The 14,373-nt window shown below is 40.4% G+C and overlaps 1 protein-coding gene across 17 annotated transcripts in view; it reads left to right on the forward strand.

Annotated features, from left to right (window-relative positions):
- KIAA1217 (KIAA1217 ortholog) overlaps nt 1-14,373 on the forward strand; it is a 365,874-nt gene that overhangs the window by 276,427 nt on the left and 75,074 nt on the right. For all 17 annotated transcript variants that reach the window (XR_008747373.1, XR_008747372.1, XM_055805069.1 and 14 more), the window contains one exon: nt 8,877-9,075. Coding sequence is in view for 15 of the 17 variants with exons in the window: in XM_055805069.1 (XP_055661044.1) it covers nt 8,877-9,075 (199 nt within the window). In the remaining 2 variants the exon portion in view is untranslated. The remainder of the gene's footprint in view (nt 1-8,876; nt 9,076-14,373) is intronic.

Genomic DNA, 14,373 nt, shown 5'->3' on the forward strand with positions numbered 1-14,373 from the left:
CAGGTAGGCATGGCTTACTGGCTTCTTCAGAGGCGAGTGACTCAGCTTCTGGTGGGCAAAAGCAGCACAGCTGCAAGAGCCTGATTAGGCAAGTTCTGTGCTGTTCGTGTGCAGTTCTCTCATTTTACTACGCTAAATTGGTGAATGTGAACTGGAGTAAATGCAGCATGGCAGAAGCTATGGGCCCTCTGAAAAATAGCTCTGGTACACTTGAAATTTCTGAGTCAGAAATGTCACTAAGTTGCTCAGTTATCATTTTGTATTATTTTGTCATTAACTACCATAGGATTTTTCTGTTCTTCCAAGTTTAGTGGCATCGTTTTGTTGGTTAGGGTTATGAAAAAGTCTTGCTGCTCAGTTGGACTATTCTGGCAAGAGCAAGGGTATAGATGCAATTACTGTCCAAAAGTCATCCTGCCAGAACACTGTTTTTCACCTGGGGAACTGGGTTAAACTGAAATGTTCCCTCACACTCTCTAGATGATAGAAGTAACCGTCTACACTTGATGGACTTGCTGACATAGGTGCATGGACAAAGTTGTCTTTTGTCAATAGGCTGTTTCATAGGTTTTATCTGCAATCAGGTAGTACAAATAACAGTTTAGGTAGAAAAAATTGTCCATTTCCTTTTGGTTTTTTGCCTTTTCGTAGCCAGCTAAATGTATCCTTTTGTAGAAAAGGTTAGTATTTGAGTGACAGTTAAAAATATTTCTCGTAACACTTTGGTAGAAATTTTATGTCACTACTGAATTTTCCATGTGTTTTTTCATTAAGTAACAAATCTATTGCAGAATTACAGAAAGTCATTGTAAATAGCAGAAAAGGATGAAACAATAAGTAGTAGTACTGGACTAAATTAAACAGTTCCTGTTTTTACTGAAATTGTTATCAAACAACTGAATACCTTGAGCAAAGCTCTTCAGGCTATTCTGGAAGAAAATTATATAAAATTAGTAATTGTTTTTATTTCATTAAAAGATCTACTTTTTGATTCTTTTAGTACTTGAAGACAGTTAAAATATATTTATAGATATTTGCTGAATGTGGAGGGCAGATTATCAGCAGGGAGTAGCTAATAGAAGCTAGTACAAGAGCTTCAAGCTAGAAATACCACAGGGATCATGGCAATGACCTCAGACTAGTCGAAAATATGTGTGGTGAAATAGGAGAGTCAAGTCTTCAGGGTGTGGAAAGGAAGAACTGCATGTTGAGGAATTTCTTCCACACTGCAAGAATAGTTACTGCAATAAACTTGTGTCTGCATAACTCTTGTAGAATTTGGTGATGAGGACACCAACTATGTGCTGTCTCCACCTATCTGATAGCTGGGGGCAGGAGGCAGGGGCAGAAAACAATATGGTCCTATGCCGCCCTTACAGTCTTATGTATTACAATTTCCTCAAACAAAAATCAGAGAAAAACTGGAAGGATCTTGGCATTTTTGTAAATTGTAAACTGGATTTTGATGAAATGCTTGGCAGCTTTTATTGTTATCCCCTCTGGATTGTCCTGAATTGTCCCAGCAAAAATAGTTACCATCAATATTTTGAAAGTTATCCTTAGTTTTTAAAACTGATGCAAGTCTGAACTTGATTCAACATAAATACGAGGAAGAAAAAAAGGGTGCATTTTCTCACTTTTGCTTGTTATCATTGCTGATGACTTCAGCAAGAGGGAATGTGCAGGCAGAGCCAGTGACTCAATGGACGTAAGGTTGGAAGATCAAGCTAAACCGGCATGAAAAGACAAAGATTGTCCATCATCTCAAAAAGATATGGTTAACTGATGGTTAGGTAAAGAGTGAAAGAAATCTGACGACCAACCTCTAACTCAACATTGTGTTACTTAATTTACTTTACAAAACATAGCTCAGCTTGATTTCTGGTAGTTCTTACCACTTTTCCTCAGCGTTTCTTCACCTCAAGATGTAACTTCCTTTGCTAGTTTACCTAATTTTCCATTCCTTATATATCCTGTACTTATTCCTAATATACTTTTTGGATATTATTATTCATCTAACAAGGTCTGAAGGCCTCCTGTGCATATTCTCCCCTGTTTGTTATACCTAGCTTTGTACCTTTGGTTTAAAGACATTTCAGAGCTTCTGATGCATCCAAGTTTTGATTGTTGTAGTCCAACCAGCTTTACTAATTACTTTCAAATTGGACATGAAGTTTCCAGAGGATACATAGAGTGGCTGCATTGGAAGGGAGTAGCAGTGCCTTGTTCATGCCAGTGGTTTCTGGTTCTGTGGGAAGGTTTCTGTACTCCAGCACAGAAGCATCCCCCATCAGCCAAATACAGATATTATCATCAGTTAATGCTTCTCTTCAGATGGGAGCCCATGGATTAAGGTGTTGCCAAATGTCAGTAAGATTTTTCAGTGCAGAAATTGGCAAATGTCTTGCCTATACAGAGTCCTGTAGCTTCACAGGAAAGAAGCTCGTGAACTCCAGTGTAAGCTTTGACTATTTTATTTCATAACACTGAGGAGTTATTTAACACCTCTGCCTCAGTTTTCTCTTCTTTATTATGAGAAGAGAATTATGAGAGGATTATGTGAGAACCAGTATTTTCCGTTTAAAATTCATTGTGTGAGAGAATTAAGTGATATTTGTAAAGGTCACAGAAGATGACTGTCATGTTTGTGAACTTCTTGATTTGTCAGTTATTTAACTTTTCCTTGCTGTTTTGTGGTTCCATGTTTTTCTTTCTTAAATAACCAGCTTGTAAGGATAATTCCTGTTCTGTAAATAAAAGCACATTGTGATTAAAGCTCATCTAAGCTGCCCAGCACTGAGACCACTGTTGGCCATATAACCTCGATAACGTGGTGCTTAGTCCAGGTTAGGTCAGCACTCTGTGTTAGATGGAGGTGCTGAGAGATGTGACCTGGGTGGTGTCATGCCACCTGCATAACATTAGCTTTTGCCATAAGGAGTAAACCTTTATGAATTGGAACTAAGGAGTTATGATCTTACTGGTATGGGTACAGGGCTGAGCCATTTTGGTCATGCAGCTCCTTGCTCTAAAGCCAGCCTGGACCCCGTGAGTTCAGGTATGGTTCACCGTTACACCATGTGGGCATGTCCTCGGCTGCCAAGTGGGTTTTACAGCCCAGCAGCAGTAACTGAGCTGAGCACCTTGTCACGTGTCTGCTGCCTCTGTGTGAGCTGCATCCACAGCATGGGCAGCCCTCGGAGCTGTGCCAGCTGGATTAAAGGTGCAGGGTGGCTGCTCTGTGCGCCCTCTGAACCCAGCACTGATGGGTTTAGCTTGTGCAGGAGGCAATGCCTATGTAGATCAGGTTAACAAAGTACCTTTCATTGCACTGTGTTGCATTTTCTGTAGACCATCCCTGAGAGAAATGACATAGTAAGTCCTTCTGTCACTGATCCTTGGTAACGGGGGAGCAGCAAGTCTTTTGTTTTTGAAAGAGCTGTGTATGCAGGGAAGGAAGGGGTGATCATGTGGTGTGTTGGCATGATCATCATCAGATCTGGGTTTTATGCTTGTAAACCTTTCTTTGAAGATGTCCTTTCACCTCTTGGGTGTTTAATTTCCCCTACTATAAAACATACCTTTCTGTTGACAGGAATGTTGTGAAGCAATTTGTAAAGAGGTTTAAGTTTCTAAGTCCTGGCTTACACATAAATGGTTTTTTTTGTATGGCCTGTGTTTAATGCCATGGCCTGTTGCCCATAGGGTAAAGAAAAATGAGAATTTCCAGAAGTATTTCTGAAACTACCAGCATGTTGAAGGGGAAGGCTGAATATCAGTTTGCCTTGTAGCTGTAGGAAAGCCCAGGGCTGGCAGTATCCAGGAGCACCTAGGAGTGGTAGCTGCGGTGTTGTGTGACTTGCACTTTCAGAACAGTTGCATGGTGTAGTTTCATCATTCACACTGATATTCATACCTGTCTTCATAGAGTAGCAGAGCATTTCGTAGTCCTGTTTTTGTGTTTTATGAAACTTGGCACAATCTTTATGTTTCAGGTAAATCCATTGTAATAGAAGCAGAAGTGCAAGTGGGACTTCAGCATACATGGAGACATTAACACCCATTGTGCTTAACTTTCTTTCCAGCAGCTTTGCTGGTACATGGGCTGGCCCTAACAACAGCCGTGCCTGAGTTATATTCTGTTTCTTCTAACTTTAATTCTCCATGGGAGTAATTTTTTAGCTGAAGGTAAAACAAACCTTGGAACTCCAGCAACTTCCATGAGGTTGGACCTGTGGGTATTGCTGCTGTTCAGAGTTTAAGCTGGGCAATGAGTGGGAGAAAAACAATGTCAATGACTTAAAATAATGGATTTTGAGTCTATTTTGTGATGCCAAAACAGGATTTTTAGAAGTAAGCAGTTTTGTCAAATAGGAAATGCCCTAAAGCATTGCTATATCATGATACAGATCAGACAACTCAAGAGAAAAGGCAATAGTTTTTTTAAGGGCATGTGATTCAAGGGAGAGTAAGGAAAAAAGAATTTATTATCTTTGAAAATGTCTTTTCCCCGTACAGTGAGATTGTGGCCAAAACATTTCTCTGACTTGTATGTTAAAGCTGTCTATTTTAAGGCATGATCTTTTTGGATAACATGCATCTTTGCTTTGAAAATCCAAGACCCAAAGACAACTGTAATTTTGTTTTGGATCAATATTTTGTGGGAGTATTGGAAGACAGGCAGAGTCAAGGCTGTTCTGAAATGATTTACACTTGTGTATAAGGAAGATCTTTCAACTCTACCATTTCTTTTGTGTTAATGGTTTCAGGATCTTAATATTCAGCATGTTGTACTGATCTGAAATGGAGAAATAGCATTTTCGGCATTCTGTGTTAACTTTTAAATGGGGCAGAAGAGACAGTCACACAGAACTGCAAAGCTGATACACAAAGTTTATATATTTAGCCAAAAGAATCTTTTTTTGCCATTTAATCCGAGAAAGTTTCAAATGCCAAAATATAGAAGGTTCCTTATGTTCTTCCTGAGAACTGAAAGCTGTCATCAAAAATGAGTATGTTTTGGATAAATCTTGGAACAGTGAAATAAATGCAATCATTAAAAACATGTGTACTTAAATTTTTTTACAAATATAGTTGGTTTCTGAATTCTAAAGCATGTTTAACTGCATAGACTATTTGAATAAGCACTAGAAAGCAAATTTTACCTAGAAGAACATAAATAATGTCTCAAATTGAAATACTAAAAAAAGAAAAATACTTTAATAACTCATTAAATATTGGCATTAAAATAAAATTCTTAGGAAAATTTTCCTCAGTCTTTGAAAGAAAACTAGTTACTTTTAAGTCTGATTTTTTTCCAGTGAAAGGGAAATGGAAGTTTGTAGTAGGATTCGTAAAGTGTCTGATTGCAATCTTAAAGAAGTGATATCAGCTCTTGATAATAGTAGGAAAATGAAGGTAACAGCTCCATTTTATAAAAGCAGCTTAATGTTAAATAATGGTTAGGTAATGTTGAGTAGTCTGTTTAGTATTAAGAAAAATTAACATCTTCCTTCCCTAAGTACAAACACAATTATCTATTCACTGATAGCAGGAGCATCTGACTATGTATGTGTTCATTCCTCTATAGCAATTATGGACAGCATAGGAACAAAAGTACTAAAGACTAAGGGGAAAGTAGGGCTCATCTTAGATTAAAATGCCTTCTCTTCTTTTCATTAAATACCTCTGTATTCTAGGACCTTAGCTTTTCCCATTGTGTTTTCTCAGTGTTTGTATCCCAGCACCATAAACTGCCCATCCCATTGCTGGTGACTTTCAAGTGAATCATAGAATCATTTAGATTGGAAAAGACCTTTGAGATCATCAAGTCCAACCATTAACCCAGGACTGCCAAGTCCACCACTAAACCATGCTGCTAAGCACTGCATCTACACAATTTTTAAATACCTCCAGGGGTGGCGATTCCACCACAACAAATGATAAAATAAGCAAGACACAAGGGCAGTGAAAATCTGTTTTGTGATTTGTGGGGATTTGATGATGACTGATGGTAACTACATTGAGGACCTTTGTTCCCAGCCCCCCTGCTTGTATTGGCCATGGGAGAACAACATACACTGCATCCACACTGCATTTACTGTGGTGAATTCAGTTTGTGTAAAATACTCTGCCTAGTTCTAGCCTGCTTGTGTTCGTTATTGGTAGATGCAAAGGCATGGCAGCACAGAATCTGCTTGGGTCCCAAAGACTGCCTGAAAATATAATCAAGACTTTTAGAAGTTAGTTCAGCCTGAATGCTGTCCTTCTACCATTGTGCCACTAGCAACATCCAAACTGGGTGGTATAAAACTTGTCTTGATTGTATGTATATACATGAGCTGCAGTGAATTCAGTGTAGATGTTTCTGTAATAGGTAGTTCTTAAGCAGATCTGATACTGTTTTCCAAGTACTTTCCAATGGCTAGATAGCTGCTGAGCCATTTACAAAGCATTTAGCTGTGGTCGTGCCTCTCAGGCAGCTGGTGGAAATAGACTTCAGTGATATTTCACTGTCTTTTCTACATTATTTTCCCCTCCATTCTGGGCTGCTAAATGTTGGCAAAGTGGATGCACCAATATATCTTGGGAGCCACTGAGCTGGAAAGCAGTTAGCAGAAAAGGGTCCAGGGATCCTGGTGGATACCAAGCTGAACATGAGCCAGCAATGTAATGTGCCCTTGCAAGCAAAGACAGCCAGTGGTATCCTGGGCTGCATTAGACAGAGCATTGCCAGCAGGTCAAGGGAGGTGATCCTTCCCCTCTGCTCAGCACCAGTGAGACCACACCTGAAGTGTTGTGTCCAGTTCTGGACTCCTCAGTACGAGAGAGACATGGACATACTGCAAACAGTCCCGTGAAGGGCCACAAGGATGATTAACCTGACTGGACCGTTTCTGCTATGAGGAAAGGCTGAGAGAACTGGACGTGCTCAGCTTTGAGAAGGCTCAAGGAGAGGGATCTCATCAGTGCGTAAAATTCCCTGAGGGGAAGGTGCAAAGAAGACAGAGCCAGACTCTTATCAGTGATGCCCAGTAATAGGACCAGAGACAGTGGGCACCAACTGAAATATGAGGTTCCCTCTGAACATCAGGAAACACTTCACTGTGAGGGCGAGTGAGCACTGGCACAGGTTTCCCAGAGAGGCTATGGAATATCCTTCCTTGGAGATATTCAAAAGCTGGACATAGTCCTGGGCAAGTGGCTGTTGGAATCCCTGCCTGAGTGGGGGGTTTGGACCAGATGACCTCCAGAGGTGCCTTCCAACCTCAGCTGTTCTGTGATTCTGTGGTGTGCCATTTTACTGTCTTTTTATACCACCGCAGAAGCTGTACCTGCTCCATCTCTTACAGATAGCAAGAGAGTAAAGGTGTTTCTTCCTGACACAATGTGGTGTTGTACAGAGACACCTGAGATGGCTCAGAAAGAGCACAGTGTGCTTTCAGCAGTCCATGCTCAGGCAGGACATCTGTGCCTTGAGTATGGATTGGGTATGTGTGCTCAACTGGGCTTAACCGTTCCCGTTTCCTCTGTATCCAAAGTAGTTCAGCTGAGCATTTGTCTCTGCATCTGCTCCCTAGCGCTGTAGACCCCAGGACATGTCTTAGTTTGGTTGCAGTCCTGTGGCAGCCTGTTTCCTGCTGTGCAGGTCCTAATAAGCCTTCCCACATTAGAAACACTCACAAGAAGACCTTTTGGTCTTCTTTGGTCTTGACCATGTCAGGCCTGGCATGGTCAGAGCTAGTCAATCCCATCAAGTCCAGTTTGATTTTTGCTGTTGATTGAAATGGCTTTTCTCAGTGCTTCAGTCCTTGGAGGGTTTTGTAGCTTGGGATGGCATGGGACTGGGCTGTAGCAAAGCTAATGAGTCACACTCATTCTGCAGGACCAGCCAGTGGAGTACATGTGCCCACTGGTTATGCAGGAATCAGCATAGGTCTGGCAGGGCCAACACAGGCATTGTTGAAGAGGTACGTAGTAGCTCTTCACCGAGTCCCTGGTCTGTATTATCCATGCTTTTTCCATTATTGAGCATCTCACAGCCTCCCATTCCCTGAAAATGGAGTTAGTTATAGCAGAATGCTCTTCTTTTTGTCTTGAGTGAATAAGATGTCCATATTTTGCAATTCAGCATCTACGATTACTCGTGTTTCTCCTCGAGTGCTAAGGATGACTATTAACAGTGCTGTGAAACTGAAAGGATCCAGAATTGTTCTTGTTTTTGTGTGAGTCCTGCTAGGAGCTTCACCTGGGGCTTTATACTATATAATGCCAGCAAACTGAATTGTGAATATAAAATTCCTAGTGCCAAAATGGGAATCTGGTTTTGGTTTTGGTGGTGGTTATTTTGTTGTTGGTTTTTGTGGGGGGGGGTTTGTTTGATTTTTTTTTTTTTTTTTTGGGGGGGTGGTGGTGGTGGGGAGCAGGGTATAAGTGTGAGACTAAAATGCAAAATTTACGTTTAAGGAAAACTGAGTGTTATGAAAGGATGATGTTCTTCCTCAACCACTTTAAAAAATGTACCTTGTGATTTACCAACACCCACTGCAGAGCAGACTTGGTGTGTTTGGGATTTTCTATTAGCCTTCTTAAGGTAAACTTCTGATTTGTCCAAGTGAAGATCAGTAAAAGGCTTCTCAGCAAAGTGCAGTACTGGGGCAAGCATATTTACCAAGGCACAACCATACCACTGTTTTACGCTCTATTCCGATGGTGTGTTGAAAAGGAGAATGTTGTATGTGCTTTGTGAGTAAGGAATGTGATTTGATTTTTCTCTTCTCATTATGGGCTTTGTCTGCGTTCCACATGGACTTTGAAACCCAGATCATTACTACACACTTCAGGATATGTAACTTGCTATTATATTTTGCTCGTAGGTGTTTTATATCTTCAGTATGGAGATGAAACAAAGCAGTTGAGGATGCCGAATGAAATCACAAGCACAGACACAATTCGTGCTCTTTTTGTAAGTGCCTTCCCTCAGCAACTGACGATGAAAATGCTGGAATCGCCCAGTGTGGCCATTTACATCAAGGATGAGAGCAGAAACATATACTATGAATTGTGTGATGTGAGGTAAGTAAACATGGAATTACAGCTGTTGGGTTTTGTTTTGGTTTTGGTTTTTTGTGGTGCACTTACGGAATAAAAAGGAGTGGAGTTGATAAGTATCTGACAGATAGTGGCTTGACACATAAAGGCATGTTCAGTGGTATCTGAGTAATATGGGAGGTCTGGTCTGACGCTGCCTTCAGCTGTAGGTGCAGTATCTGTTGCACAAGCCATTGATAAATGGCATACCTTGTTCAAATATTCATATAATACACGCAGGTTCACATACTTAATATTTTATTGAGTTTTAAATGAGACATAAATATTTAAAATACAGAATACAAAATAAACATTTACAGAAAACCTGTTTTTTTTCTTTGCTGGTAGCACAAAGCCTGATCCTTGTCAGCCTGAAGTTACAAATATGAATGCCACAGATGTCCTGACAACAGTGCCAATTGTGCATCATCTAACACTGCCAAAGATCTGTGGCACTGGTGACTGCTGCTGCAGCAGCCTTATCACCTTCCTGGTTTATGTCAGGATGCAGCAATTAATGCAGTCACTTCCCTTCACTAATTCAGACCGTGGTCAATAAGTGATCTGACTAACATCTGGGTGCACCTTTCTATTCTTTATTTTGTCCTGACGTCTGTGCTCTTTGAGCAGAAGGACCAGGGTTCTCAGGATCCCTAGAAAGTCCCAAATGACGCAGCAAAAAAGCTTTCAGGCACACCTCAGCCATGTTACACTGTAAAACTGCAAGGAGGTATGGTGGGCCTGTGTGCAGTCCTTTTCATAAGAAGCTCCATGATAAAAAGAACGGACAGAGGAGCGTAAGAAGATGAAGGAGAAAGCAGAGAAGGTGTTCACTCTCTGCCAGTCTGCCACTAGTGCAGGAAAATAATGTGAAAGTAAGAGAAGTGAATTGTCCACTGCTGCCTTGTTTCTTCTGGAGATCCTGTGGGTCGGGTGCTTCTCCATATCATCTTGTAGTTAAAAGAGCAAGCTGGAGCTTTTCTAACCTTGCTACTTCCAGTTCCCCCATTCCTCTTCTTAGTCCTTGGACAGCACTGCACTCCATTTTCTCTTGTGTCTTGTTGTCCTCAGGCAGTCTATCCAGTGTCTTGTCATTAGCCAGCCTCTTGGATTTCAGTTTCTGGTTTTTTATCTTCCTTGCTTTGAAGACTCCCACACCCCTGTTTGACCACTGTAATGCCTATGTTAAGACCCATCTGATTTTTCGCATCATCATCATTCACCGTGGGCTCAAGTTTCTTACACATCAAACAGTCTGTTCACAAGATCAGATCAGCTGATTAAACCAAGATAGGGGTTACTATGTCTCTGTTGCCAAGTGCATCATTGTGACCATCATCTGGCCCATCGGCTCATTCTGTCTCACTTTATCCCTCCATCTTCCCTTGAGTTTCAGACTAACAGTTTATGACTGCATCTCCTCCCTGCCCCTGAGAATGTTGTTGTTGATTATCTTAATACCACTCCACCTTTTTTTCCCTTGCTCCCATTGCAGGCGTCACTCTGCCAGTCTCAGGCCTGGCTCAATCCCAACATCTGCTTCCTTTTTTCCTATGCCTGTATTGTAGAGCATTTCTAGAGGAAATCCCATGACCCAGCTGACTTCCTCCACGACAAAATTCCCTTCTTCAGTTTTGCCACCCTTCTCACTAAGGAAACGTCAGCAATTCCAGCTTAATGAAGTCCAAAGTATGCACTACTGGCTGCATTTTCACTGCCTTTGAATAATTTCCACAGCAATTTCTCCATTTCTGTTCCATACTCTCCACAAGATCTTGCCCATGTCTCCCCTCAGAGATGAAATTTTTCTCTCCTTTGCTTGCCATGTCTTCCTTCTATTCTTCTCTTTCTTCCTTGTCTTAAACAAAGGTGTTGCAGTCAACTCTTCAAGTTCTTCACCTCCCTTGGAGGCTGTCTCATGTTCTGCTGTGCCTCGTATCCCTTGCTTTGTTTTTTTATTAACTTATAACTCTTTTAAAGTGCCTACTTCTAGATTGCAAACGTGTTCCTGTGCCTCCCAACAAAACTGTCCCTGAACACAACATACGTTTCCACTTCCCACCCCGTCACCTTTATCTCTTGCACTGAGCAGCCACTACAACTGTTGGCTGGAGTTTTACTCTCCTCATTCTGTCATTTCCAACCTGTCTGGGATTTTATTTTTCTAATTCCAACTCATCTTTTGTTCCCTGCTGTGCCATTGCAATTGTCAGTCACCAGGTAGCCATCTTTTGTGAACGCCCTTTTTCTCTGAGATCTCTCATGTACTTTTGATTTCTTCTTGAAACTTGACCTTCCTTTGTTTCAGTGGCTGTTCTTTCCTGACTTCTTCCTGTCTCTCTTCTCTCCTTTCACGTATCATTTGAAAGGTCCTTGTCTCAAACATTGATTTTCTGTTGTGTTTTTCCAGGACTTTGTCCTCCTTCCTTTTCTTTGTCTGTACCCGTCTCCATCATCTTATCCATATGAATTAGTTGAATTATCAGTTACCTGGGTGACTCTCTCATTTATTTTTCTGTCGCTCCTTTAGGATGTGATTCGTCTGACCAAATGGAGAATTTTGTATCCCCATTTTGAGCTGGTTGTGAATAATCCTATAAAATTGTCTGATAAATTATACACGCCAGAGAACCTAGCTGTTGATGTCTTCCCTGTGCACGTCTGTAGTTGGATGACATGAATCCTACCTCTTCCGTCCAAAGAAAAACATTAATCTTCTCTTTTAATATTGTCTCATTAGTTTCAGCCTAGTGTATTCTCCTTCATTAGGCCATCACACTCCTTCCCCTTTTCTTTCTTTTTGGTGTTTTTTTTTAATCACTGGGAGCAAAGTACTATCTTTCTACTTAAGCGCATAACCTGGTCCTTTTATTAAAGTGATTCAGGGCTCTGCATGCAATGTAGGTCTCAGATTTTTTTTCTGTGTAACAGCCCTATGATGCAGCCTTTCCTTTCCCACCACGCAGTAAAAAAACACTGCTAATTCATCAGCTTTCTAATAGCAACTGGTCTTTTCTCAGCAGCTGGCAACAGGTTTGCTCTTACCCATTCCAACAAAGAAACAGGGATCATTCTCCTAGTTCAACAAGCAGACTGTTTCACATGCATTTTTTTTATTTGTCCTCTGGCTGTATCTTTTCCATCTCATTAAATATAAACTACTTGTCTTCATTATGAGGGCTCCTCCAAGCCCACTTCAATGCTACTTTTCATTTCTTCTTCAGTTCCAAGTGCCATCTGCTTCCACTGGGTGAATAATGCCAACTTTCATTCTACATGTCTTTAATTTTCAAACAAGTGCCTTCATGCTCTCTCTTGGGCAGCCCTGTAACACCCTTGGAAGATGTCCTCACAGGCATCCACAAAGCCACTGCGTTGGTCTCCTTCCCCCTCTCTCTGTTGCACTGCCTACTCAGAGCATGCCCGTGGTTTCAGGATCCATTTATTGCTCCTCTGGCTGGAAAGACTATGGTCTTCTCATTTCTTTTTGTTCCCTCATCTTTCTACAGCTATCCTCGTCTTTTGTGTCTTATATTCACCTTGTAAGCTGGTGACGAGGTTGTATTCCTGGCGTATCTATACAGCACACATAGATCAATGAAGCCTTTGAACATGCCAATAGCATCTGGGAGCTACAGTAATGCAAATAATATAATAATAAAAGTACAGTAATATACAGCTGTTATCAGTAATGTTTATCTTAGAATAGCAACATGAGGTGAAACAGAATTCACTTCAGAGATCAAATGCCTTCTATTACGGTGCTTTGCCTTGCAGCAATGTTTTACTTTGAAGTGTCATGTTTCTACAAGAAATATTTATGAAGAATGCTTTTAAAACAAACTCCAGTTAGTTGAGGTATCATCTCATAGCCATCAGACGGAAAAGACAGCAGATAAAATGTATTTAAATGAATAATATGCTGTTTCTAGAAGTGAAGATGAGAGAGCTTGCTTTGTATTGAAAAGAGCATGTTTCCAAGTCTGAGGCAGAAAACGGTAACTGAGAGTCCCAGTGCAAGTCTCAAAGAGAAAGGGTCACGTTTGCAAGATGGAAAACAGTTTATGTTACCATAAATAATTGAAGAACTTGAACTTGCCACAAGGTAGCTATTTTCCTATGTAGTCTACAAGTAAACACTCATAAATACTAAACTTCTCATCAGCCCTACAGTTCTGAAACAGAAGGCACTGATCTGTCTCTTAAACCTGTGGGGCTTCTTTAATAACTCCTTGACATCTACAACAGCAGCACAAGTTCTGACTAGCTACCCATTCAAAGCAATCACTGATTGTAAGATGACATTGTAAGAAAGAAATTGGATCTGCCCAAGAATCCTTTCCTTTGTTTTTAAATGATAATCCCAGTGATTAAGATCAGTTCACTAGACTTGTAGCTGCACCTGGGAGAAAGGAATTCAGTCACATGTGTAAGTGAATTCTCTAGAGATCACTAATGGGAAATGAAAGGAGTTGCAGCTTTGAAAGGATGTAAGCGTAGATAGGAGGCTTTGCTACTGAAATCAACTTGCTAAGAAATCAGCAGAACTCAGTGCAAGTGTCTAAGCCATAAAATTATTAGAAGGTAAGTTTTGAAACAAAATAGAGAACTACTGACATCTAACACTTTCCTAAATGCAGTAGTTGAAAAATTAATCTGATCAATGACAAAGTGTTAGGTCCAAATTAAACAAAAATAGTCTCTTAGGACTTCCTATCTAAACCATTTCTGTGGTAGCTTTCATCAAACCTTTTGCTTGTTTATTTGTTTTTGTAATTCCTATTTTTTCTCTTAAAAACCTGTCTTTATTATAGATAAAGTTTAGAGGAAGGATTTATCTGCTACTTAATTTTTAGCTTTTGTAGATTTCTTCTCAGGTTTGTGAACAAGCTGATAATTAGAATTGCCTCAAGAATAATTGCAGTTAGAAAGACTGCTTTTCTTTTGATATTGCTGCTTAGAATAGCAAAAATTCACGTGGGCTGAGTACACAATAAACCATGTAAATATTAACTAAATCCTTTTGAGTGCCGTGTAAATATTGAAGCTCTATTGTCTACAAAGTGTTTTCACTCTATGGCAGGATCTTGAAAGAAACTTAACACTATCTATTTTTTATGGGTGTGGAGTTATAGCAAAAGAATGAATACTTCCCATGGGAAAGAGAATCAAAGTAGGCTTTTGTTTGTTTGTGTGTGTCTAAGTTATGGCATTTAGGTTTTTCTTATAGATCGGCTGCAGACCTACTATGTCTGTTACCTGAGAAACTTTTGGACAACAAAG

This window comes from Falco peregrinus, chromosome 5 (assembly GCF_023634155.1).
Source record: "Falco peregrinus isolate bFalPer1 chromosome 5, bFalPer1.pri, whole genome shotgun sequence".
NCBI classification, from domain to species: Eukaryota; Metazoa; Chordata; class Aves; order Falconiformes; family Falconidae; genus Falco; species Falco peregrinus.